This window comes from Saccopteryx leptura, chromosome 2 (genome assembly GCF_036850995.1).
Source record: "Saccopteryx leptura isolate mSacLep1 chromosome 2, mSacLep1_pri_phased_curated, whole genome shotgun sequence".
NCBI classification, from domain to species: domain Eukaryota; kingdom Metazoa; phylum Chordata; class Mammalia; order Chiroptera; family Emballonuridae; genus Saccopteryx; species Saccopteryx leptura.
The window spans coordinates 258024128-258049827 of record NC_089504.1 but is presented as its reverse complement, the minus strand read 5'-3'; the positions used below and the strand labels follow the sequence as shown (position 1 = coordinate 258049827).

At 48.8% G+C, this 25700-nt stretch overlaps 1 protein-coding gene across 1 annotated transcript; it reads right to left on the bottom strand.

Annotated features, from left to right (window-relative positions):
• Positions 1 to 18238: 18238 nt before the first annotated feature.
• On the bottom strand, positions 18239 to 25474 carry FASLG (Fas ligand). Its single transcript, XM_066366026.1, has 4 exons — positions 25000 to 25474; positions 24339 to 24384; positions 20111 to 20167; positions 18239 to 19159 (listed from the first exon to the last, which is right to left on the bottom strand). Exons 1-4 carry the CDS (start codon positions 25309 to 25311, stop codon positions 18765 to 18767), a joined length of 810 nt encoding a protein of 269 aa, XP_066222123.1. The 5' UTR covers positions 25312 to 25474; the 3' UTR covers positions 18239 to 18764.
• Positions 25475 to 25700: the final 226 nt, after the last annotated feature.

The following is a 25700-nucleotide window of genomic DNA, read 5'->3' as shown; positions in this document are numbered from 1 at the left end:
CTTTGAATGGTTTGCTGAGTAACCTGTAAATCCTGCAAGTACTTAGGGAAAGGGTGGTTACATTTCTACACTTTGGAGTTAAAGTCCTACTGACCACTGCTTCTAGCTGGAATTAACAGCAAGTCCCAGCCTACAATAGGTATGGGGCATTGAGATAAAAGGAATAAAGGAGATACTATACATTAAATAAAGTAACAAAATGAGACTGTCAATACCCACAGTAGAGATTTCTGAGGGATAAATAAAGCTTAAATATTCAAGCAAGGCATAGTAGATGGCCCTTGTGTTTACAAGAAATGAGATTAGCTTATCTGCTATTTGGAAGAAATACCCGAGGCTCATGAATGATGTCCTTGGGCCTTCAGTGGCAATTCCCAGCATGCTGGGCAAGGTCAGGTCACAGGTAGCTGGAGCAGGGCTAGAAGAGACTGAACCCTCCCTCCATGGAGCAAGGGGGCAGCTTACCTTCTCATGTCCCTCTTTCCACAGCACAGATGTGTCAGCCAGTGGGGCTGGGAAGCCTGGCAGGCTTCAGTTCAATGACCTTTCTTTCCACTCTTGAGCAGGGCCCTGATGGAATTCTATAAAGCCCTTTAGGGCGTTGGAGCCAAAAGCTGGTATTTCCTAACTTCTTTTGGGCCTTACTTGCCTTTTCTGTTACTTCTTTGGTCATTATAGACCATAAAAGCCATGCTCAGAAGATCTCACTGAGGGGCTTGATCAAGAGAGCAAAATTGGGAATTCAGTGTCTAAAGAAGCCTATTAGACCGAGGAAAGAAAAGATTTGATTTGTGGTGGTAGGTGGTTGGAGAATGCGGAGGGTCTGAATTTGATTTAGGGTGAGACCTCAGGTGGTAGGAGTTAAGGCAATGCCTAGATAGACTAGGGACTGAGAATGAAGTTGAGCCTTAGCAGAGAAGACACGATATCCCTTCATGGTGAGAAAGTTAAAAAGAATGGAGGTGTGTCTTCCTGAGACAGGCAGGGAGGGGCTGCAGAGGAGTAGGTTATTTACATATTATAAGAGAGTACTAGTTTTTTTCTTTTTTTTTTTTTTTGTATTTCTCTGAAGTTGGAAACAAGGAGGCAGTCAGACAGACTCCTGCATGAGCCCAACCAGGATCCACCCGGCATGCCCACCAGGGGGCGATGGTCTGCCCATCTGGGGCATCGCTCTGTTGTGACCAGAGCCACTCTAGCGCCTGGGGCAGAGGCCATAGAGCCATCCCCAGCGCCTGGGCCATCTTTTGCTCCAATGGAGCCTTGGCTGTGGGAGGGGAAGAGAGAGACAGAGAGAAAGGAGAGGGGGAGGGGTGGAGAAGCAGATGGGCGCTTCTCCTGTGTGCCCTGGCCGGGAATCAAACCCGGGACTCCTGCACGCCAGGCCAATACTCTACCGCTGAGCCAACCGGCCAGGGCAAGAGAGTACTAGTTTTAAGATTGCATGCTGTTAAACCCTGAACTACTGCCTGCCCAAACAGGTGTGGGCTGTTTTTGATCCCCTGGGGTAAGACAGTCCACGTAAGTTGCTGGGCTGCGTTAGTGTCCAGGTAAAGGCAAACAGAAAGTAAGAGTCAGGGTGTAGAGCAGGGGTCCCCAAACTTTTTACACAGCGGGCCAGTTCATTGTCCCTCAGACCGTTGGAGGGCCGGACTATAAAAAAAACTATGAACAAATCCCTATGCACACTGCACATATCTTATTTTAAAGTAAAAAAAAAAGGGAACAAATACAATATTTAAAATAAAGAACAAGTAAATTTAAATCGACAAACTGACCAGTATTTCAATGGGAACTATGCTCCTCTCACTGACCACCAATGAAAGAGGTGCCCCTTCCGGAAGTGCGGTGGGGGCCGGATAAATGGCCTCAGGGGGCCGCATGTGGCCCGCAGGCCGTAGTTTGGGGACCCCTGGTGTAGAGGAATGGTAAAGAAGGCATTTTTGAGGTCTAGGATTGTGAATGAGTAGTGTTTGAGAAAATGTGTGACAGTAACTTGTAGAGATTAGGGACTACTGGATGGAGGGGAATTATTGCCTCATTGATTAGGTGTAAGTGATACGAGGCGATAAGCCCCTGAAGGTTTTTGAACAGGAAGAATACGGGTATTGCAGGGAGAGTCCGTGGGGATGAGTAAGCCTGGTTTAAGAGGTGGATAATTATTTGTTTAAGGCCTTAGAAACTGACACAGTTACACATTAAACAAAGATTTTACATAAAATTTATGAATTAAGGAATTTAAATGAGCGCGCTTTACTTGTTTCAATTCAAATTACACTAGAGATATTTTCTGACAAACAGAGACAAGACGGATTACTTACTCACAAAGCTTAATAGACAATTCTGTTTTTTTAAGCTTTTCGAGGTGGCAGGGAGTTGCCAGCAGAGAGGGGAGGAAGAGAGAAAGCAGACGGATGGACAGTGTGAGCAGCTGGATGGAAAAAAAAGAGGGTCAGAATCTGCATGAGGAGGAGAAGGAGGGTAAAGTACTAGTGTGGTGCCACATGGTCAGAGGATTCAAAAAAGATTTAGAGCTTTTAGGAGAAAGGAGGGGGTGAGGAGGAAAGAGGCACAGTCACAGTTTGTAAGGAAGGAGGAGGGGTCGGAGAAGAGACAGACAGAACTGCAGTTTGTAAGGAGGGAAGAGAGGTCAGAGATGAGACAGGCACCACAGCCAGAGCCACAGCTTCTAAGGAGAGGGGAGGGGACGGAGAACACAGTGGAGAAGGGAGAGGCCCCGGCCAGCAGGGGAGGAGAAAGAGAGACTGGTGAAGGAGAAAACAGGATTTAGTGAAGGGAGGGGGCTTTCTGGAGGAAAGAGACTCCAGCAAAAAAGATTTGGTGAGGGACTAGAGAGGGGTCCCGAGAGAGGGGTGCCCCCGGGGGTCAGGCAGGAGGGAGAGAGTTGGGAATCTGTGGAGAAGGAAAGATTAGGAGCAGAGGTTTTTAGATGAGTTTTCTTTGGCCAAAAATAGCCTGCGTGTAGAACAGAAGGTACAGAAATTAAGGGCAGGAGAGAAGGGAGAAGAAAGCCTGCACGTAAGGAATTTCTGATGCCCTCCCCGTCCGGTGGCAGACATTGTCAAGATCTCTTAGGATATTGTAATTGAATGTCCCGTTTTCAGGCCAATGGGAGTCATTGTCTAATTTGTACTAAGGTCATGCCATGTTACAGAAGAAAATGAGGGGGTTTTTGGCTTATGGTCAGAGAGGCACAATTTAGTGAGGTTTTTTATGAGACATTCTAGAGGCGTCTGGTCGGAAAGCTTAGACTCTGAAGAGCCCATAGTGGAGACAGGTGAGCAAGAGGGGGCGTCCCCGCCTTTTGTCACTGTCCCAAAAGGAGAGACTCTCCATGTGGGGGAGTCGTCCCTGATAGAGGTCGTCACTACCTGTCAGGGAGCTCCAAGGACAAGAAGTCCGAGAGAGTGGAGAGGTTTGGCTAGGCGCCTAGTCTTCCGTGCAGTCCACTGAGACTGAAAGTCAAACCCCTCAAAATGTGAGGCGTGTCAGAGAAAACCATCCGACCAGAAAGGGGTGTTTTTAGAGAGAAATTTAGAGGCCAACCGGGGAAGGGGAAGGGAGAAACTCCTTACCTTTCTGGTCCAGCAGGGGTTCAGGACAGGGTTAGACTGACGGCCAATCAACCTACAATTACACGTCCAAACAGAATCAGAGTTAGCCCAGACAAGCTGCCGCTGCCCATTGCTTCCCTGGTTGTAAGTTTGGACGGCAATGAGGGATCATCCAGGCAGTTAGTACCCTGTCCCGGGTTTCAGCACCAGATGTAAGAATGAGACAGCACTCGAACACCAGGTGTGTAGGCTTTATAAGAGGAGAAAGACCTGCCAGGGCACTCCTCCGGGAGAAGTGCATTGAAACAGACTCTGAGGCAAACATTTATTAAGGTGGGGAGAGCTCTGAGCAAGTGTGTGTTGTGTCAGCAGTTCTGGTATGCTCCCTTCTGTAGTTTTTATGATATTGGCTTCTTGGAAAGCTTCTCCTCGGGGTGGCTGACCAGCTCCCTAGAACTTTTCTGTTTCAGGGGTAACAATCCAGTAAGGGTGGGGTCAGATAGCCAAGCACAACAGCAAAAGGGCAGTTTGGAAGTTTTGGTAAATTCATGTATCCATCAATACGATTTAGAAGCTTCTTTTAGGGAAATAAAAGTTACAACTTATAAAACTAGAGAGGATAGTGAATATTTCCTCAGAGTGAGAAATCCTAACAAATAGCCTATTTTTAAAAAGCTGAGAGATATTCCACACTGCACGGCATCCCAGGGCCAACGCAGTGAGGGGATGGACGGCTGTCTCATCCACATGGGGTGACTCTGAGCCTAGTCCTGACATCCTTTTTCTTCTCTGCTTCCTGCCTGCAGTGTTTCTGAAAGGTTGTGTGTTTCCCTCCCCCCATTTTCTCACCCCCCCATTTCCTCACTCCATTTCTGCACCCCCAAATCACAGGTGGCCCGTTCCAGTCCAGGCCCCTCCTCTGAAACTAACTTCTCCAATGTTCCCAGAAGGTTTTTGGTCACCAAGTCAGATGGCCTCTGTTCAGCCTCTGTGCTGCCAGGCCCTCTGGTCCCTCTTCAGCCAGAGACACTCATAGTCACACCCCCTTCGCAGAACTCCACCACCCGGGTGCAGGTGGCTGCTGCCCTGACTTTCCTCCCGCGTGTCGCCCTGCTCCCTTCCTGGGTTACTTCCCCTCTCAGCCTGGGCCCTCAGCCTGTGCCCTTGTCCGCCAGCCTGCCTCCCCTATCACAGCGCCAAGCTTCACACACCCAAGTCAAACCAGCTTCTCTCACTCCATGCGGAGAGCCAGCGCTCCTACAGGGAAATGCACCCTCTGCCCCGTCCCCACTCTTCGTCGCCACGGTCTCCCCTCCACCCCCACCCCCACCCCCACCCCCACCCCCATGCGTGCGTGACAGGTCTGGCTGAGGTGAAGCAGCACCAAACCAATTCTAGCAAAGGAAGGGACGCTCTCCTGCCTATCTGCTCTGCATGAAGCAGTCGTTCACACCCATTCCCTCCCCCCTCAGTGAGGTGTGGTTGGGAGGCAGTTCTCCACCTGCCCCCACCTAGCCTCAGGGCAGAGGCCCCAGGCCCCAGCACAAGGAAAGCAATTTTGTGGTCAGTAGCGCTTCTTTGCCTGTAAGAGCTGACAGGAACTGCGGATTCGAAAAGAAGGTGAGCGCTGTATTACCAGCAAAAGAAACAAATAACAAACAAACACCTTTGTACTTGGGGAGTTAGGACACAAGGGCAAAAAACGGTATTAATCCTCTTCTTAGCACCTCAAGGAACTAGAGAATGTCGTTGCAAAAGGAGCCCAGTGGCAGCAGTTAGTGGGGACAGGCTCAGTGAGAAGAGGGAAGGAGGGAGGGAGGAGAGAGGAGGGGTGGGGAGAGCGGGGAGGGGTGGGGAGAGCGGGGAGGGGTGGGGAGAGGAGGAGTGGGGAGAGCAGGGGGGTGAGGGAGAGGAGGGGGTGGCTGGAGGAAATTTAATCTTAATTTAACTCCGCGTTTTCCCGTTCATCCTTGATCAATTTCTTCCCCTACCACCCCACCCTGCACCTCATCACATCTAAGCATCTCAGGTTGCAAACTGTGCCCAAGGCACCGGGAGGGGGAAGAAGAAACACCTGCCCTCGGTCCTCATGCGGCCCCTGCGGCACCAGCTCAGACACCATCAGTCCCATCAGGAGGACGCTGCGGAGCCCTGCAGGACACAGCTATATCGTCCCTGTCCTGCCCGGGAGGTCTCCCTGGTTTGGGCTCTCCTCTCTCTTTCAGCTACTTCTATACTATTCCTGGGCATGCAGACACACTGAGTTGTTTCCCAGGCCTTATGTGGGGTGAGAGAAAATTCTGTGAGGTCTTCCTACTTAACCATCACATGTGGTCCTCTCTACTCCACCAGTCCCACACTTCACAGGGCAGAAGACACGTCTACAAAACTGTCACCACTCCTGGCTCTGCTGAGACTGTAGACACAGTTACCCTCGGCTACCTGAGCCCCCAATCCATAGAGGGGTTCTTAGCATATGTTCCTCCCATCCCCAGACTGGGCATGAAGGAGGGCATGGTAGAAGTCCCCTCTCAAGAGCACATACCAGCACTTGGTGTCCCGGGACACATCACTGCTGTCCACCCAGGACATGTGGCTCCCTCAGAAGGAGAAGAGTTATCTAGCTTGATGAAAAAAAACAAAAAACCCCACAAAAAAACTATCTCTGACTGATCTTCTATTCTCCTCCACTGTGTCACATTCATCTTTAACTTGATGGCCTGCGCCTTTAGGAACTTAGGCTGTGGCAACTCCAGAGCAAGGGTTCTTACGACTCAAAATTGGGTCTTAAAACTCAACAGCCAAGAATCTGAGTCTTGTCTTAAGTCAACCATTATTTATGGAGTGCTGCGGTGGACCCGCCATTTCAGGTTCTGAGGACACCCAGGTTCTGGGAAAGGTAAGTTCGTTTTTCAAACAGTGTAGACTGACAGAATTGTATATTTCTGAGTGTTTCTCTAATTCTCCTTTCCTTAGGTAGTCAACAGAGAGTCCCAGCTGACTGAGCTATGGCAGGACGGTCCCTAGGTAGCAGTAGGGGAACAGGGCACCCCAGTCAGTGTATAACTAAACGCCATCTCACTAGGCGTGCAAACCCTTCATGAGAAGCCCGTTCCTGGACCATCTCCTGACTCCTTCACAAATATTCCATGCAGTGGGTCACGCCTCCTGACCCCTTTATGTCTTTATTCTCTTTCCCAAGCAACTTTCTAACTTGCTTCACACGGACCTCCCCATCAAGCCTCTCTGACCAATAAGACCGAGTGAGGGGCCCCTCACTGGCACTGCCCGTAGCGTTTTGTGTTCACCCCTGCATTCCACAGCACATGCACCGTGGAATTTGCTGGGTGCCGGGAATTACCAATGCATCGTTAACCTGTGGGCTTCCTGAGAACAAGCGACAGTGTCCTGATTCTCCGTGTCTCCATACCCAGCACCCAGGAGATGCTCAAAGAATACCTCTTGACTGATATGGAAAACATATTCATTGAAAAAGTTACATATCAAAAATTACCTAGCGGCGGTTGAAATGATAAAGAACATCATTGGAATGGTTTCAGGAAAGGTAGGGAAGGGAAGGGGACAAAAATCAGACACTGGACTCCTTCCCAAGGTCTAAGAAACCACCTGGGATGGCGTCAAAAGGGAAAGCAACCTGTGATGACTTCTGCCTTCCTCTCCCCTCCACTCTCGCCTGGGGCCCAGAACCTGGGGCATACATACAGCCTGAGGGGTCAAGGCAGAGGAGGGGAAATGTGAGGACATAATGGGAGGGCAAACAGGATGAGAAACAAATGCCATTGACTAATTTCTCAATTGTCATCCAACACCTTAGTTCAGTGGTCAGCAAACCACTGCTCATGAGCCACATGCGGCTCTTTGGCCCCTTGAATGTGGCTCTTCCACAAAATACCACATGTGGACATGTAGGTTATAATAACAATGCACCTACTTATAAACAGTTTAAGATTAAAAAATTTGGCTCTCAAAAGAAATTTCAATCGTTGTACTGTTGATATTTGGCTCTGTTGACTAATGAGTTTGCCAACCACTGCTAGGTTCACCACAAATATGGTATCTTATTACGTATTTGTGAAGAACCACCTGAGAGCAAGACCCCCATCAGAAAGCAAACTTGTATGGTGTGGGGGAAAGGAGATGGAAGGCGTCAAAGAATAAGAGAAAAAACAAATTCAGTCGTCTTAAGTCTAGCCCATTGAAAGCTAAAAGTTTTCAATAAAGTGGCCAGATTCAAAACTATAAAATACACGGGAAAGAAAGTTAAGAAATGTACAAAACTTGAGTGAAGGAAACTGCAACAATCGTATTACAATATATAAATGTAGCAAATTAACACACGGTACACTTTAAATTTGCACATTATATGTCAAATAGATTCGATTAAAAAAAACTTAATTTTTCTGAAAGTATGAAGTCATTGAATAAATGCTGAGCCACACCATGTTTTCCTAGAAGAGTAGACTTCCTAGTGTGGAGTAGTTAATAAGGTTTGGCAAGGAAGTGGGTGGAGGGAGCAGCATGAAATAAGTTGATGATGAAGTCTGCATGAAGGATAAATATACAAAAACAGACAACATTTGAAGACAAACATTATTAAAGGCACAGTTATTAAAAGTCACTAGTCCAGCAGGTAGACAAAGAGATCAAAGGAACAGAAGAGAGAGCTCAGAACCAAACCCAACCATCAAGGGAAGCTAAGTACTGTCCTTTCAAATGAATGAGAAATTCAAAGATGGTGTTCCTTGGGTTGCTAATTACCTATTTTTTGAAAAAATTTACTACCTACCTCGCACTGTATAAAAGTAAATATTTGTACACATTATGGAGCTGAAGCACAATGAAAATTTTTACATTAGAAGAAAAAAAGGAAGAATATTATTGCTGTAATTAATAGGGTGAGGTAAATCCAGTGTGACAAGATGTTATAAAGGAAAGAACAGAGTTGCTTTGAAAAAATAAGCACCACTAGATGGAAACAAGTTAACAGGTGAGGCAGCAGGAAGAAACTTCTGTAACACACATAACAAACAAGGAGTTACATTCATACCCTATCCAGAGCTGCTCCAAACCAGTAACACAAACAGAAGAGCTTACTTTTTAAAGATAATTACATTAAGTAATTCACTGAAGAAGAAATACAAATGACCATACATAAACCTAAAATGAAAGAGTTTCAACTTCAAAAACATTTTCTTAAATGCAAAGGACAATGGGAAGCCACTTTTGCCTGCCCCTATCATAAGAAGTTTTACCAATGATAATATACATAGTATCATAAAAAGTTTTACCAATGATAATATACCTAGTGCTTCAAGTGTAGAGACAAGGTATGCCAGGAAGTATAAACTGTTAAAAACTTTTTAGAGAACCATTTGACAGAACCCACTGAAAGCTGTAACATATAACTCATGCCTCTCCTTTCCCGTTCTACCTTTCCATCCTGGAAAAATAGCGGCAAAAATGCACGGACACGTATGTAAATACTCATTACAGCTTTTTTTTTCCTTTTTTCTTTTTTTAAACAGCAACACTTCAGAAACAGACCAATTAGTAGAGAAATGACTGAGGATGTTACTGGTGTAGGCACACAGCCATTCAAAAAAAAAAAAAAAAGACGCAGGTGTATGCTGTAAAAGACGCCCATATAGTTCCCTACTCAATCATTTAACACACTTTTCCTGAGCCCCCGAATTAAAAATAAATAAATAAATAGACATGGATCTAAATGGGAAAATATAGAAAGAAAAAAAACTTCTAGAAAATAAACAGCAGAATACAGGCATACATCCTTGGTTGGTCTCTGGCCCGCGCACCCCACATCCAGTCGGTGGCCCTTAAGTTCCACCAGCAGACACAGCCCAGACTTTTCCATTTCCCTCCCGGCCCCATTCCACGGGGCTTCTCAGAGGCTCCCTTCCCTGCGAACAGGGCGGCCGTAGCCCCTCGGCCCAGCCGGGAGAGGCCTACCTACTCCGGCCCCTGCGGCCCTCGGTGGAGGGCCTCGTCCTCGCCCTCGGCCTCCAGCCACATGGTGCTTCATTCTGCTCCCGGTTCAGATCCAGTGCTCTCGTCCAGTGGTTTCCACCGCCCAGGGCGAAGTCTGGTGACGCCAGTGGGACACACCGTACGTCCTCGCTGACCGTCCTGGGCAGGCCCTGCGCCTTGAAGCGCAAGGACGCAGAACGAGGCCAGCGGTGCCGCAGCCTAATGGACATAAGCACGTGAGGAGTGCCTCCCGCATCTCGGCCAGCACGGGAGGAAACCGCGTGCACCGAGAGGACAGAACGCGGGACCTGCTGCGTTCGGTGGCGGGAACCAGGGAGCTGGAACACGCAGATGGAGAGCCTGACATATGCGCCCCGCGGCAGGCGCGGCCCTCACCACTGAGACGCCGCGTAATTGAGCAGGACTGGCTCCTCCGCGGGCCAATGGGCTCCCGGCGTGGATCTCGCGAGGCTGCCGCGCTTTGCACTTGGTGCCGGCACCTGCGGCTTGTTACCGCACGTGTTTCCCGTGTTTCCCATCCAGGATTCCTCTGCTGTTCCCCAATAAGCTCAATTTCTGGTAACTCGAAATTTCTGCCTCAGTTTACCTCTTTATTTAGGTGGGCAGTTGTCACAATGACCAGGGCGCCTACTGGCATTTAAGTACGTAAGACTGCTAATGCTATGTGTATTACAGCCTCACACAATAATGCATTATTTGATCCAAAATACCCTAAACCAGCCTGTAAGAGGTTATTGCTTCCAACTGCGATGCCCTTTAGCCTCATCTTTGCATCCCTGGCTCTTGTTATTTCAAATGGCACCTCCTCCGGGAGGCCTTCCCTCTGGGTTACCTCTTCTTTCTTTATCTGAGCACCTTCCTTTAACTCTCTATTCATAGTGTTTATCATTAGTGGATCATTTATGTGTTTGCTTATTTATTTGCTTGTTTATTTTCTCCACCACCACTACAACCTTCCTCCCCAGCTAGGGTATAAGTTTAAAGGGAGCAAGGACATTACCTGTTTTGTTGACCCCTCTATCTAGTAACCAATGCTCACCACCTGTAGGTACTTAATAAATGTGTGTGGCATGAATAAAGAATCCTGGCATTATGAAGAGGCGCTCTAAACCCGCTTAGGTAAGCTCTCTTGGGTCAGAAAAAACTGGCCTTGACTCCTAGCTCTGCTACCCTGTGACCTGAGGAAAGTTATTTAACCTCTCTGAACATAAATCAGTTTTGGTTTTTTCTTCACTTACAAAATAGAGTTACTGACAACTGACTTTTGGAGTTGTGAGAATTCGTAAACATAAAGGCAAGGAGCTTTGCATAATCATTCTGGAAAGAGAGTCCTTAAATTACAACTATTTGTACTGTTCATCTTCTTCATGGCTTGGCTCTGAGCAAGAATAAGTCCTGTGGTATGTGTCCTGTTATTTTTTGTTTTTTTAATTTTTTTAAATTTATTCATTTTAGATAGGAAAGAGAGTGAGAGAGAGAGACAGAGAGAGAGAAGGGGGGGAGGAGCAGGAAGCATCAACTCCTATATGTGCCTTGATCAGACAAGTGCAGGGTTTCGAACTGGCGACCTCAGCGTTCCAGGTCAACGCTTTATCCACTGCGCCACCACAGGTCAGGCTGTGTCCTGTTATTTTTAAATAAGAAGTTGACATTCTTTTTTTTTCTTCATTTTTCCGAAGCTGTAAGAATAAGGAGGCAGTCAGACAGACTCCCACCTACGCCCGACCGGGATCCACCCGGCATGCCCACCAGGGGGCGATGCTCTGCCCATCTTGGGTGTCGCTCTGTTGCATCCAGAGCCATTCTAGCACCTGAGGCAGAGGCCACAGAGCCATCCTCAGCGCCCAGGCAAACTTTGCTCCAATGGAGTCTCGGCTGCGGGAAGGGAAGAGAGAGACAGAGGGGAAGGAGAGGGGGAGGGGTGGAGAGGCAGATGGGTGCTTCTTCTGTGTGCCCTGGCCGGGAATCAAACCCGGGACTCCTGCACACCAGGCCGACACTCTACCGCTGAGCCATCTGGCCAGAGTGAAGTTGACATTCTTATCTAGCTTGTGAGCCGTAAGATATGACCAGACAGGCTTGGCTGTTGGGCAGAAACAACATACCCCCTTTTCACCTTCCTTTCAAAAGTGGACCCAGCTACCTTCCCCTCACTGACTGACGGCACTGCCACACCCTGCCGAAAACTGAGCAGTTTTTTTCACATTCTTCTGGAAACTCAGGAAGAGCCAGTTAGCCATTCTGGTCAACACCATGGGCAACACCACGAGCGCTACGGTAGGTATAAGCCGTCTCCTTGCCATGCGCAGTGTTGTTCTCTGTGCCGCCCTCCTGGACCCCTGCAGAAGTCTTCGGAGTTTCTTAGAAGCCGAACGCAACCCACCAAATGATGCAAAGAGGATGCTGAGGTTTGAGATGCCATCTCTTGTAGCTCAGACTTGAGCATTCTGTTTAACACCTTTGCGTCTGTTTCTCACCATCTGAGTCAAGACTCGTTTATCTTCTCCATTGGGGTGGGTAGAAGGCGACGCATTTCATGTTACCAGAAGCCCCCGAGGCTTTCATGTATCATCTTTTATCTCTTGTTGTGAAGCTTCGGAGTCTCAGTTCAGTTAGTGAAGGCCAGAGGCCTTTGTTGCTTCCCGAATCTTTCACCTCCCTTCTCTTTCCATCAGAAACAACGTCTAGAACAGCGGTTCTAAACCTGTGGGTTGCGACCCCGGTGGGGTCGCCTAAAGCCATCGGAAAATACATAATGCATATCAGGTATTTACATTCCGAATCATAACTGTAGCGAAATTACAGTTATGAAGTAGCCACCAAAATTATTTTTTGGTTTGGGGTCACTGCAACATGAGGAACTGTATTGCGGGGTCATGGCATTAGAAAGGTTGAGAACCACTGGTCTAGAACCTTCTCTTCCAGAAAACATGGACCAAGTTCCATTCCACACCCTGGAAATGGAGGTAGGATGGAGTGTGTGAGAAAACTGAGACCTATGCCCAGAGAAATATCTGAGACGCCAAGAGATGCCCATCCAACTCTTCCGTCTCCTTGGCAAAGGTTCTTGTCTTGCATCGGGTGTCTCACATGTATGGACCCATTCCGAGTTCAACCATCAAGGGCGTCTTTTACGAACTCATGTTGTCTTTGAAGTGGTTCACCCTCCGAAAGCCAGGGCTACGGCGTACGAACCAAGCTCTGTCCCTTCTGTGATCAGCAGCTAGAGGAAGGGAATTCCCACAGCCGCTGACACTATGTAAAAAGAGACTGTCCCGAGACAGCCCTGAGTTAAGCAGAGGGGTCAGCTCTATGATAGGAGCTTCAACTGTTACATCTCAGCAGCCAAATGTTTCAACATCACCCTGTTCAATTATAAAAGGAAACACACACCACCATGGCCTCCCAGCAGGCTGTGAATACAATGGGCACAGAATACATCGGATATGTTCAGCGAACATTAATAAGGACCCTGACCCAGGCCAACTCCGTGTAGGCATATTACTTTACATAGTAAAATAAATAAATAAATAAAAAACGAGGCACATGAGAAAACGTTATAAAGGCTATGGAAATGCAATAGTGTTCTTCTATTTTTATACTTCAGCAGGAGGTTTACCTGTTGTTCTGATGACTTTGCACTGGTAATTTTTCTATTTGCTGTGCTCCAAGCAGTGTTCCCTCACCACATACCAGACCATCACCCCTCCTCCATCACCCTCGCCAGCCTTACCTTGCTTAATTTTTCTGCATAGCATTTACTACCATGTAATTTACTAAATTTTGTGTTGGTTTTTTTTTGCTCCTTCTTTATTGTCTACTCACCATCTCTCCATTAAAATATAACTCCTGGGGGACTTTATATTTCAATGTATCCACAGGACCTAAGCAGTTTCTAGTACGTGGCAAGCAGTTGTTGAATGAATGAATAAGTGAATGAACCTTTGCTTCTTTTCGAGTACTAGGATTTGAGGTTACACAGTTAAGTAGATAATTGTGGCAAACTTGGAGGATGCTAGTGATATCCAACACTCAGTTTTTGGTGTAATTTATACGGTGTGACTCATAAAATAATCCCTCCATTACCTTCAGAAACCTTCCGTAAAGGGCATGTTGTGGTAGAAGTGCCTGGAGGGGATGAAGGCACAGCACGCTGCGAGAGGCAGGAGCCTGGGAGGGCGTCCACTTCCGGAGCCACGTGAGAGCCGGAAGCTGCACTGGGGACCTCCCAACCGGGGCGGGTCTTCCCTGCACTTCCCTGCACTTCCCTGCGCTTCCCGGCGCTTCCCCGACAACTCGGAGAGAACGCTGGACTTCCCACAGAGTGTGAGGTGGAGGTCCATGTCCTTCCATTGAGAAGTAGACGAGACGGTGATGCCCTCGAGCAGACGGGGCCTCCAAGTGGGAGAGGAGGGGTATCCGAACCGCACTTTCCTCTGACGATGCCCCTGCTGGCATGGTAGCGAAGTGTCTCCCGGTGAAGGGAGCTTGGTCGTCCTGAGTGAGCGGGAGCCGAATACTCACTCTGCCGTCTGTACTTCCAAGGCTGATCACTGAATCCCAAAGGTCCCCGGCTACCAGAAAGTGTGATGTCATTTCTGAGTAAGGTTCATCTCGACTCTGAAGCCCTAAGGAACGGGGTTCGGGTCCTGCCTTCCTAGATCACCTCATTCTGCCTCTGGATGACCCAAACCTCCAGGGGGGCAGGGACCAGAAAGTAAACATTTATCTCTATAACCTCAGAACTTAACCAAACTCCTTTGAAAAATGTAACATGTGGTGACACACTTTCAGGACCAGGCGCAACCCCTTAAGGAAATCTTTTTTATTTTAGAAGTAAAACATTTTTTTAAATTTTATTTTTCAATTACAGTGACATTCAGAATTACTTTATATCAGCTGCAGGTGTACAGCATCCTGGTCGGCGGGAGTTGGCTCTGCGGAGCCAGTTGGCCTCTCTCCAGCCCCCTCTCGATGAGCTATCGTTTCAGATTAGTCACCCTGCCGCGATGGTCCCAGAAGAGCTCTTTTCCGTTAGGCTGTGGTAAGTCAAAACCTACTTCAGAGAAGTCAAAGTCATCACTCTGGGGGGCTTAAAATAAAATGGGTTTTGTGTGTTTTTAGTTGTCTGAAAAGAAGGAAAACCTCAACCTGCTGAACTAGAAGTAACCCTTTCTTTTTTGAAGTGTTCTACTTTGGGTTTAGCATTTCAGCATTTCATAAAGAACAATGGCAGGCTGCACTTTTAATGAGCACATTCAAACGTGGGGGGGGGGGGGTGTTGACTCTCCTCATCTTTCTATGGAGGTAAAGGAAAATAAGTCAGGCTCCTAAAGAAAACTGTTAACATCTCTTCCCTAGAACCACTAGTTAAAGCCTGAAAATAAACGACAAGCCTGTCTTCAGAAGATGTCAAGGGCATGTTGGTAGAGCTCAGACCTGGAGGGATGAAAGGGACAGTACCAGCACTGATAGCCAAGGGCACATCCTAGCGGGTCATCTCAGGATGTGGTATCACTTCCTCTCTGCTCTGGAATCATTTCCAGAAGGGTCCATAGACAAAAACAAACAAACAAAAAACACCTTAGCAAACTTCTTGATAGTTGGAGCCAAAAGCAGAGGAAAAAGGGTTTCACCGTGAGGGCTGGGACCATGGACCAGCAGCCCACTGAGGCCGAATGCCTCTCTGACCTTCTCCATGAGCAACCTGGCCCAGACCCTGACCACGTAAAGCAGATGAGTCAACAGAAGCATTTTAAGGTGAGCAGGTGACATTCATTAATTTAGTCAACAAATATTTATTGAGCATCTTCTAAATGACAGTTTCAGCTCAAGGTGCCCGGCAGTTCAACCCCGGCGTCCTGACAGACTCCTGGTAATGCCAGGGACCAAATAGTTCTATCTTGTTTTCCAATGCTATGGATTAGGATGCATGATTATTTTTTCCATCTGAAGCCTCAGACTCCCATTTGGGAAATCTATTCAAAGCTGGATAAACATTCGCGCACATTTATAAGGCAATGCTGCTATAGGTTCATTACTCTCAAAACATACCCACGGAGCCCAGACACTTGCCTTATAATTAGGGCTATTCTGTCAACAAACATTTATGGAGCCCCTTGTATGCTCTGGGCATTGGGTGAGGTGGCGTGGATACAGGGGAAACAAGGCAGAAAAAGGTCTTACCATCGGAATTTTTATCCCAGCAGAAAATAAAAACACAGATATGTTTAAAATGGTCAAAATAAAGAACAGAGCCACAAACCTGGCCAAGGACATGGGGCCCGTGTGTGCAGAAAAAACCTTCTGAGATGTTTGTCTCCACCGGTAGAACCAGAGCAGCAGCCATTACTAGAGGAAGAAGGATGGTATTCAAGAAAGGCTCGAGGTTTTTTCCGGGTGTTTGGATTGGTTTGTCTTTCGGTGAAAGGGAGTACTTGAACATATATACGTGCTGCTGGGGGTGATTTCATAGACAGGCGTAGTTTGAGGATCCAGAAGAGAGAAGGATGTAGAATGAGCCAGGTGCACCTAGAAAACGGGCCTAGCTCACAGATGGAGACGGGTGCTCTTCCTCCACCGCAACAGACAGAAATGGAGGCCGTTCAGACGCAGGGGGGCTGGGGTTCTGTGGAGCAGGGAGGGGATGTGCTTGGTTTGCAGGAGGAGAGGATAGGGCGTAATCGTCTCCAACAACAGAAAAGCGTGCTTACCAGGGACCTGAAGGAGCGCTGGGCCACACTGAATGTCCACTTGAGGTCTGTGACCACTGATGTAAAGTGTTCATTCCCAGCCAGGGCTGGCTTGGTCTCCGTATCCCAGCCCAGGGACGCTTGGCAATGTCTGGAGATAGTTTGGGTCATCAGCACAGGGTCAGGAAGATGCTACTGGCATCTGGCAGGCAGAGGGCAGGGAACTGCCCAACACCCGATGATGGACAGGCAGGAAGGACAGCCTCACCACAGAGAATGGTCCAGCTCAGAATTCAGAGTGATGGGACATTCATGTACAGGCCTTCTCTGGAGTCACATAAGGAGACAGTGACCCTCTTCGTGGGCAGAAATGGGGGCCACAGGACAGGGTGAGAGGAGGACTCCTTTTCATCCTGTGTCTGTGTGACTTTTAAATTGTGTACAATGCGCATGTATTACCTATTCAGGTCAATCAAAGGACAGAAACCAATTCATGGTGGATTAATACTTGATTGTCTGACTGAAGTAGATGGCTGATTAAAAGTAGAATGAAACCGGACCATCTGCCTGGGAGATTTGTCTCTGGCCATACCCGGCTGCCGGGAAGTGGTGTAGAGAATGTGGGATTTCTGCAGGAGGGACACAGTGAAGGACGCAGAGTTTGGAGGCTGAGGGTCTTTGCAAGGCAGCGATTATAATGACAGGTGATGGGAGGACCCAAACCGGACAGAGAGGGGACCTGAGGGACATGTCGGAAAATAAGAGTTCATTAGTGAGAGGTCTCAATGTGGTCAACCAAAAGTAAGTAGTTCTATACGTGATAAACACTTTACCTAGGAGACAAAATGTTGGAGCAATTAAGCTGGAACAATGGGAGATGATATTGTGAAAATAAGATTTCTGAGATAATCCAAAAGAGGGCATGGTAACGTTTCACCATGACAATGCGAGGGCAAGGACATGGTGGTGCGTGGCTGGGACAACAGGAAAAGGTCCTGTGAGCTATGGGAGTGGGGGGAGAGCACGGGAACCAGGGGTCTAGCTGGATCCCTGAGGGCCACGCCTCCCCTGGGGAATGGAGTGCCTCCCAGAAAGCAGCGTATCAATCATGGTAGGTGCCGTTTTCTGACATTCTACTGGGTGTCAGTCAGATTCTTTATGTGCCTTTTAGCCCTTTGCTGTCCAAGAGAGGTTAAGTGACCTGCACAGTGGTTACCGAGTGGGTTAAGTGGAGGAGTGAGGAGTGAAGATTCAAATTCAGATTTTTTTTTCTTTTAGTTCAAAGTCTTTGCCCCTTCCACTCTGCTGTGACTCTGCCCCCAGGAAAAGACAAGTTGTCATCAGATCTATGGAAACTTGGGGGAGCTTAACCATGATGGTGAGCATACCGGCAATGGAAACTTTGAATAATGGGAATAGAGAGGGAAGAGAATACAGTGAGGGGACAAGAGCCTGAAAGAGTCCTTCTCACCCCAGCAAATTCTCCTGAAAGGGGCCATAAATAGAAATAAATGAAGAAGCCACAGAAGGAAGAAGTAATACAGGAAAAAAATAATCCAAATCTTTGTGATTTCCAAAAGGTACATCCCTAATGTTTATCTGCATTCTAAAATATAGTTTTTTATTACACATATTCTCTTCATTAAAAAATGCACAAAATTTATATAAATATTGGTGATATTATAGGAAAACAGTGTTACCGGCTGACTCTCAAAGATTGGGAGGCTGTTAGAGTTGGGGGCCAAGAAGTATATTAACTCTACACCAGATGTACCCGATAGTCTCCTAACACACGTCCTTCACAGTATGCATGTTCTCCCTTCCCATTCTCTCTCTCTCTCTCTCTCTCTCTCTCACACACACACACACACACACACACACACACACGCCCTACAGTTGCTCTGGAAAGATACATGCTGTAGGGAGTGAACTGAGTCTCCCACAGACCTCCCTCACTTCTCGGTTCCCATCACAAGGCAGCTCAGGCCAGGGCTTTGGGAGTAAAGACGTGCCACCAGACACTGACTTCCCAGTCCCTTGAGATTATCACGCAAGCCTAGTCTTCTTCCCGTCCCTTACACACTCATGTCACACCGTACACCTGAAAGACAGGCTCCCCTGAGGTAGACAGTAGACCCACGCCAAGAGGTGAGTTAAAAGGTGTCCTTTGCAGTGTGCCCAAACACTCCCGGCCACTGGAGCTGGGTGTGGAACACCCTGGTAGCTGCTCTTCCCTGTTCTGCACCTTGGCCGGCAGCCCCGGGTGCCATGTTCCTCAGCGGTCCTCCTCCTCCTCCCGTCCTGCTCACGTACTGTGGGTCAGAGGAGGATCCACAGGCCTGCTGGATCCTGTGGTCTCAAGGTCCTCTCTGTTCATGTCGTCTCACTTGACCTTATGTGGGCTTAAAGACCACCCTCCTTCAAGACAACATTCTCAGCGCCTGGAACAAGGAACGATAAAGCGCTTGTCTTAGAGCATATATAAGCCAAAAAACGTCTTGGATTCCTCGAAGCTGACCAGCGAGAGCTCAGACACGTTGACATACACGCGGTCGGCGCTGGTGAGGTTGAACACGGCGCCCAGGTAGCTGCTGCGGGCCCACATCTGGCCGGCCAGGCAGTAGTCCATCATCTTCGCCTCCATCAGCACCAGGTCCTGGGAATACCGCGAGTTCCTCGTGTAGACCTTGTGGTTCAGGGGCTGATTCTTGCAGGCCTGGCCCCGGAAGTACACCTTAGAATACACAAAGTACAGCCCGGTGTCGTTGATCACGAGGCTGCCCTTCTTGTACTTCACCCCGGAGACCAGGGCCACTCCGTAGGTATCCTCCCATTCCAGAGGCATGGCTCTTGAGTTGGGCTTGCCTGAAACCAAACCAGAAGGGAGCTCTTAACAAGGAATGCCCCCCAAAAAACAAAGCTTCCAAGGCAAAACTTGGGGCCCTTCCTCCATTGAGCTTTTGGTTTTGTTTGGTTTTTATTAACCCAAAATGACATAGCGACCATAGAACTGGCCGAGGGGCCAGACTCAGCCATCAGTAAATTCCTTCGACACCTTTACCAAATGCCTGGCCTCAATTTTATCACCCACATTATCGGGACACACCACAGGACGATGAAACATACCCTCATCAACTGCAGCGAGAAATGAGTGACATGAGTTTAGCTCCCTGGAACAAAGGTTCTATGATCATCAAAACGAGCCCCCAAGTGGTCAGGCTCTGGGTTTCTTCCGTGAAGGGAGATGCCAAAGCCAAGGTTCTTACGTGGGAAAGGACCCCAGGGATTCTCTAGTCCAGCCCCTCACCTGCAGCCCCCCCCCGGGGTACAGCCCCCTCTCCCGCAGTCCCCATTGTATTACGCACACACCTTCAGCAGAGAACTCTCTTCAAAACTGAAATGATGACCCATGTCCCCCTCTCCCTATTCAATTTCAAATTCCTTAAAGGCAGGAGCCACATATTATTAACTCCATGTCCCCAAAGCCTGGCACGCACGAGTGCACACGCGCGCGCACGCACACACACACACGTGCTCAACAAATGCCTGTCTATTTGAACGGGGTCATTCGACAGCCTCAGGCCTAAACAATCCCAGAGACAGCGACACACTCCTGGCTGCGGTGCCGACCCACTTCTCCGATGCTGGTGAACTTCCCGCGCGGAGTGCCAGGCCACGTCGCTGTCAATCACGTCACTCCACCACACGGCCCCATGCTGCAAGTTCACCGCCGCCAGGACCGGGCCTGGCCCCCAGGGACTGGCCTCCCCAGCACAGAGCAATGCTTTCGGCCACCTGCCCCTTCCGAATACACACCTGTCAAGTGGGCCGCTTTCCTCTGCTCCCTTTTCTCAGAGGGTGGAGTGGGGTGACCTGTCATAGAGAGACGAAAGATGTAAGTGAAAGGGAGACAACTATTCGTTCGGTGGCACTCTAAACAGGGCACTTATATAAAAGATGTTATTTTTTAAGCATAAAAGGCAACAGTCTAACATAAACGAATCAGGCAAGACTAAACTGTGGAACTCACAGCCCCAGTATTTCACACAGGGAGAGGTTAAAAAAATAAAGCAGACTAAGATAGACAAAGGCGCAAATTATCGTGTTACCATAAACATCCATTAATAACTTTATGGACTAATGAAGAGCTGTCATACAAGTGACTGCAGTTAGAACAGGCCACAACGCTTTCAGGTAGGGATTACTATCCCACCTCATGGACAGCAAAATGGGCTTAGAAGGTCGACGACTTGTCCAAGAAGACCCAGCTGCTCAGGGTTACTCGGGAATCCCGACTCCAGATCCGGGACCCTCTCCGCTCTGGCTTGACTGTCCTTAGGACTCCGTAGGTCGGAAGCCAAAGCACACAGCTAATTTGCTTCCTGGCCACTAGGTCTTCCCCCAGTGGCATTCTACCAACTTTCCTGGTGTGACCGGAACATACCCAGCTTCCCGGCCTCCACGCCTTTGTCCAGGCCAATCCTTCCGCCCGGATGCCTTCCCAAAAAAGAGTTGTGTCAAATTCTTATCAACCCTACAAATACCATCGAAAACACCTCTTTCTTTGAGACACCCTGCCAAGCCTTTTTAGTCAGATATGATTTTTTTCCCCGCCTTTGAAACCCTAGAATCACCATCCTTACCTCTTTTGTCAACTTGGACTCCCCTTCTCTGTGAAAACTGTGTAGTTTGTCTTACCCTCTCCCATAAATGGTAAAAAACTCCTTGCTGTAGCTTTAATGCACCGGGGTACTTAGCTCAGTGTCTAACACAGGACATGCGACCAACAAATGTTTGCTAAATCAAATTGAAGGAGTTAACATAGACAACAGGTCTCAACACAGACACTACTCCTCTGACTTCAGATATTTAACCAAATAGAGCTACCACTGAGCTAATGAAGTGAGCTAAAACGTTCAAGAAAGATTCTTAGAAGGGTGCATGAGAATACCCCAATCAACTGGGAACATTTCCTGAGCCATCATTACCTCTGTAGCCCTAACCCAAGAGCACCCATCACAAACGAGGTGTTAGTGAACAGGAAAGGAAAGGCTGGGTCCCGTCTACAGTTCTACACCACAAGCCATCTCTGCAGCTCATCTGGCACATGGCCCTGCTCTGACAGGAAATGGTGCATTTCTTTGTATCCCTCAGAGAGCTTTGTATGGTGCGGCTCTCATAGACAGCACTCAGTGAACTTATCTGCTGGATAAATGCTGCAATAAATATACTAGGAATAGAGCCTCCACTTGGGTGATGACTATTTCCTGCCCCAGGATCTTTGCACATGCCATTCTTTCTTTTTTTTTTTTTTTTTTTTTTTGTATTTTTCTGAAGCTGGAAATGGGGATAGACAGTCAGACAGACTCCTGCATGCGCCCGACCAGGATCCACCCGGCACGCCCACCAGGGGGCGACGCTCTGCCCACCAGGGGGCGATGCTCTTCCCCTCCGGGACGTTGCTCTGTCGTGACCAGAGCCACTCCAGCGCCTGGGGCAGAGGCCAAGGAGCCATCCCCAGCACCCGGGCCATCTTTGCTCCAATGGAGCCTCGGCTGCGGGAGGGGAAGAGAGAGACAGAGAGGAAGGAGAGGGGGAGGGGTGGAGAAGCAGACGGGCGTGTCTCCTGTGTGCCCTGGCCGGGAATCGAACCCGGGACTTCTGCACGCTAGGCCGACGCTCTACCACTGAGCCAACTGGCCAGAGCGCACATGCCATTCTTAATGCTAATGCTTTACACTACCCTCCCACCCCACTGAACATGCATACACACACACACACACACACACTCACAACACCTCCTTAGAGGGGACTTTCCAGACCACTCTATCTTAGGAACACATAATGCACTTTGAAATGATGTTGTCTGTTTGTTCTCTTTTGTTTAGCTTCTTTAGCTTGCTAAAAGCACCACAAAGGCAGTCCCTTGTCTCTCCTGTTCAGTGTTCCCCTACAAGCCAACACCCAGCCTGGCACACGGGAAGTGCCCCCAAGAACACGTGTGAATGAATTAGGAGTTTGCTGTGAAAAATGGAAAATAAAAAACAAAAGTACATAAGCAACTACCTCTCAGAGAAAAAAATCACTGTTCTCAGGTTAAGATATAAATTCTTCAAGCTCTTTGCCAAGAGCATAAAAACATGCATCTATGTGCATACAGTCAATATTAAACGAACCTGTCTTTTTACCCAACACTGCAGAACGTACACCCTCCAGGGCATGAAGAGTCCTTCTCATATCTGGGTTTTAGTTGCTGCCTATTATGCTCTCCTCTGGAGACACCATGGTGCATTTAGCTAAGCTATTGAGAGGCATCTAAGCTTCTTCTGAGTTGTCTATTATAAATAGCATTCTAAGGAAGTGGTGAACATCCTGATACAGAAATGTTCAGGCATGTCTCTGGTCATTTTCTTAAGGTAAATTCTTTGCAATGAGATGAACCCTTGGATAGGTGTTCCCAAACCGCCCCTCAGAAGAGGTTGAGAAGTTCACATGGCCCCTGGCCCCCAGCACTTGCTCATACAGACCCTGGCCTCTCACATTCTTGCCAGTCTGGGTTGTTGGGGTTTTTTTTTAACCTTACTAATCTGATGGATGAAAATGGGTGTCCTCTGTTATAATTTGCATCTCTTATTACTCAAGTTGCTGATTTGATTTCCATGTGATAATTCACCAAGTTGGGGTCCATCTGGTTGATTTAGAGAAGATCATTGTGTTTTGGGGTTGGCAGCCCTGACTCATCTGTTGACTGACTTTTAATCACAAAAAACGACTCCAGAGAGTGGGTGCGAGATGAGTAATTGAGTACTTGTTTCACCAGCCACCGTCCCCCGACTTCCAAACCTGTTTTAGTCTAGACATCTACCAGAGGCTTTCTTTTTCTAGCAAATATTTCTACTCTGCTTGGGTGCAACTGGACTTTCTAACACTTGGGACTCAGACCCAGGACCGGAGGGGGCGGGGGAGGGGGGCAGAGCACCCGAAGGTTGGCTCCTCCGTTCTAGGGCGGCAGGGTGGCTGGGATCCCCTAATGAGGCACGTCCTGAGAAACAGGCTCCCCTTGCTGGGTGCCCAGAGCTGACTTCTGTCTTGTTCCCAATTCCTAACGAGTTCTACTCACTGTCTTCACAGAGGCACCAGGCCACCTACCGGAAAGCCCCGTAGTCCCACACCAGGGTTCTTGTGCATGTCACCTGATCTGCCTGGTAGATCATCCGTCCCTCTTCCGAAAAACGAGATGACCGGACCAGAGGGCTGCCTAGACTCCTTCCCAACTCTTTCCCAAACCTAAAGTTCAATGAATCCTAGTTTAAGGAGCTAGAGTATCCTAAAGCTACCTGTCCACACTTTCCAGAGCCATGCCCTGAAATCTCACGTGGTCAGATGTTCCATCTTTTCACCCTCTTCCTGTCCTGGCTTTTACGCAAAGGGTCCGCCTTTATGGCCGAAGCTGGCGATCACCTCTGTGGGTGGGGCTGGCCCACCCTCTGAATAGTGTGGCTTTAGTCTTCCCCCAAAGAACCATCCTGATGGGAATGATTGAGTTCCCACTGTTCAAAGCTTCAAATAGCCCGTAGAGTATGTTTTAAATAAAGCTTGATTCTTGAGTTATCTTAGAGAATTTAAAGAGGAGAAGACCCTTCCTAAAAGCATCTCTCTCTGTCCCCCACCCCATCCCTGCTCCTCCTGGAGTTACAGCCGCCATCCTGTGCACGGGACCCAGGAGGCCTGAGGAAGGACGCTGGCCTGGAGCCAGCTGCCAGGGCATAAAGGCCAGGGTTGCAGAAGTGTGTGTCTCAAGGTCAAGGGGGAAATGCTCTGAATTGTGTGCAGTACTCTGATGCACTGATTTTGAATGATTAAATTTACTTTGCAGTGGAGGGCTGCCCAAGGAACCAGAAGGACCAGAGATTCAGAATCAGCCAGGATTCCCACAGGAGGTAAATGTGCCTGAGAACAGATGAAATTCATGGGGTCCCACCCACAGGGTCCGGCTCTGGAGACCATCTTCGGAAACTCCACGTCCATGCAGACAAGGACTCACCTATTTGCTTCTCCAAAGATGACTCTGTGTGCCTTTGGCTGGAGGACTGGCAAAAAGAAAGAGAAAAGTGACATAATACCTATAAAGCTATTTCAGCCAAGGTGGCAGACTCGTCAAATACGCCAGGCCCTGGAAAGGACTCTAAACACCTCCTGCCCTCTCCTAACTCAGATCCTGGTCATGCCCGGGGCTTCTCATGCCTCAGCTTTGTGCTTTGGAATACTTCCAATATATTTAAGTCTTTTCAAAAGTAAACAAACAAAGAAAAATATTAGCTTGGCCATTTGCACTAATGCCGTTCTAAGTGAGACTCCAAGTTCCTTTTCTTCCTTTAGAATGTGGCTTCCCAGGCTGACCTGCTCACTCAGAGAGGAAGAAGGCAGCTGTTGGTCCCATTTCAGCCCCAATTCTTTACACGAGAGAAGCTAGTCCTACTGATGTGAGCCTCCCAGCCTCTGTCTGTGCCACTGAGTGACTAGAACGATCCACTGCTGGGACAGGACGAAAAGACTGAGAAGCAGTTTGTAAGGAAGCCCGCAGTCCATCCACGTGGACCGGGCTGGCCGGACACACCCCCTGCCCCCACTGTGCAGAGCTGTCTCCCACGCGGCCCTCAGGACACGGCGACCCCTCGGGATGTGGCGACCCCAGGGCAGCTCACCTCTCTGAGCTCGGCCAGTTCCTTCTGCAGGTGGAACAACTGAAACAGCCCCAGCCCCAGTCCAACCAGGGCCACCAGAATCATGAAGAACATCGCAAGGAGACACGGGCCAGTGTTGGAGTCCTTCTTCTTCTTCAGAGGTGGGAGTGGCAGGGGTGGCAGTGGTGGCGGTGGTGGCGGTGGCCTCCTTTGACCAGGAGGTCCCATGGAGGAGGGGCAGGGGAGGACTGTCCCCGGAGGGGCCCAGGGGGAGGTGGCCCTGCTGTCCACCCAGTAGATATGGGGGTACGGGTAGTTCAGGGGCTGCTGCATGGCAGCCGGAGACTTGGGCAGCACCCGGCAAAGGGTGCCCCTCCTCCCCAGTCCCCTGGAGTCTCAGTTGTCAGGAGGGGACGCTGCCACAGACTGCTGGAGAGGAGAGAGGCCAGCTCCCTCTTTATAGAGTTTCCATGGCCCAGGGAAACACCTTGCTCTCGTTCTCTCTCTCTGCTTCTCAGAGACACCCACTCACTTTGCATCTGAAGCTGAGAAGCCTCAAGGCGCTCAGCGCACACCCCGGGAAGTTTCCACCCCCCGGTTTCTGATGCAAGCCTTCTAGCTGGCCGCAGTGCCTGCGCCCCGCAGGGCTGGCATGGGCTCCGCTCTTGGCCCACCAGGGCAGGTAGCACCAGGGGCAGGCCTGGGCTTCAGCCACCGCCCAG

Bases quoted from the DNA above. Each gene is read 5' to 3' on its own strand.
- FASLG (XM_066366026.1), bottom strand. From the start codon at position 25,311: ATGCAGCAGCCCCTGAACTACCCGTACCCCCATATCTACTGGGTGGAC. The intron at 24,385-24,999 runs GTGAGCTGCCCT...TCTTTTTGCCAG, and splicing joins AACTGGCCGAGCTCAGAGAG to TCCTCCAGCCAAAGGCACAC. The intron at 19,160-20,110 runs GTGTGTATTCGG...GTTTGGTTTCAG, and splicing joins GAAAGCGGCCCACTTGACAG to GCAAGCCCAACTCAAGAGCC.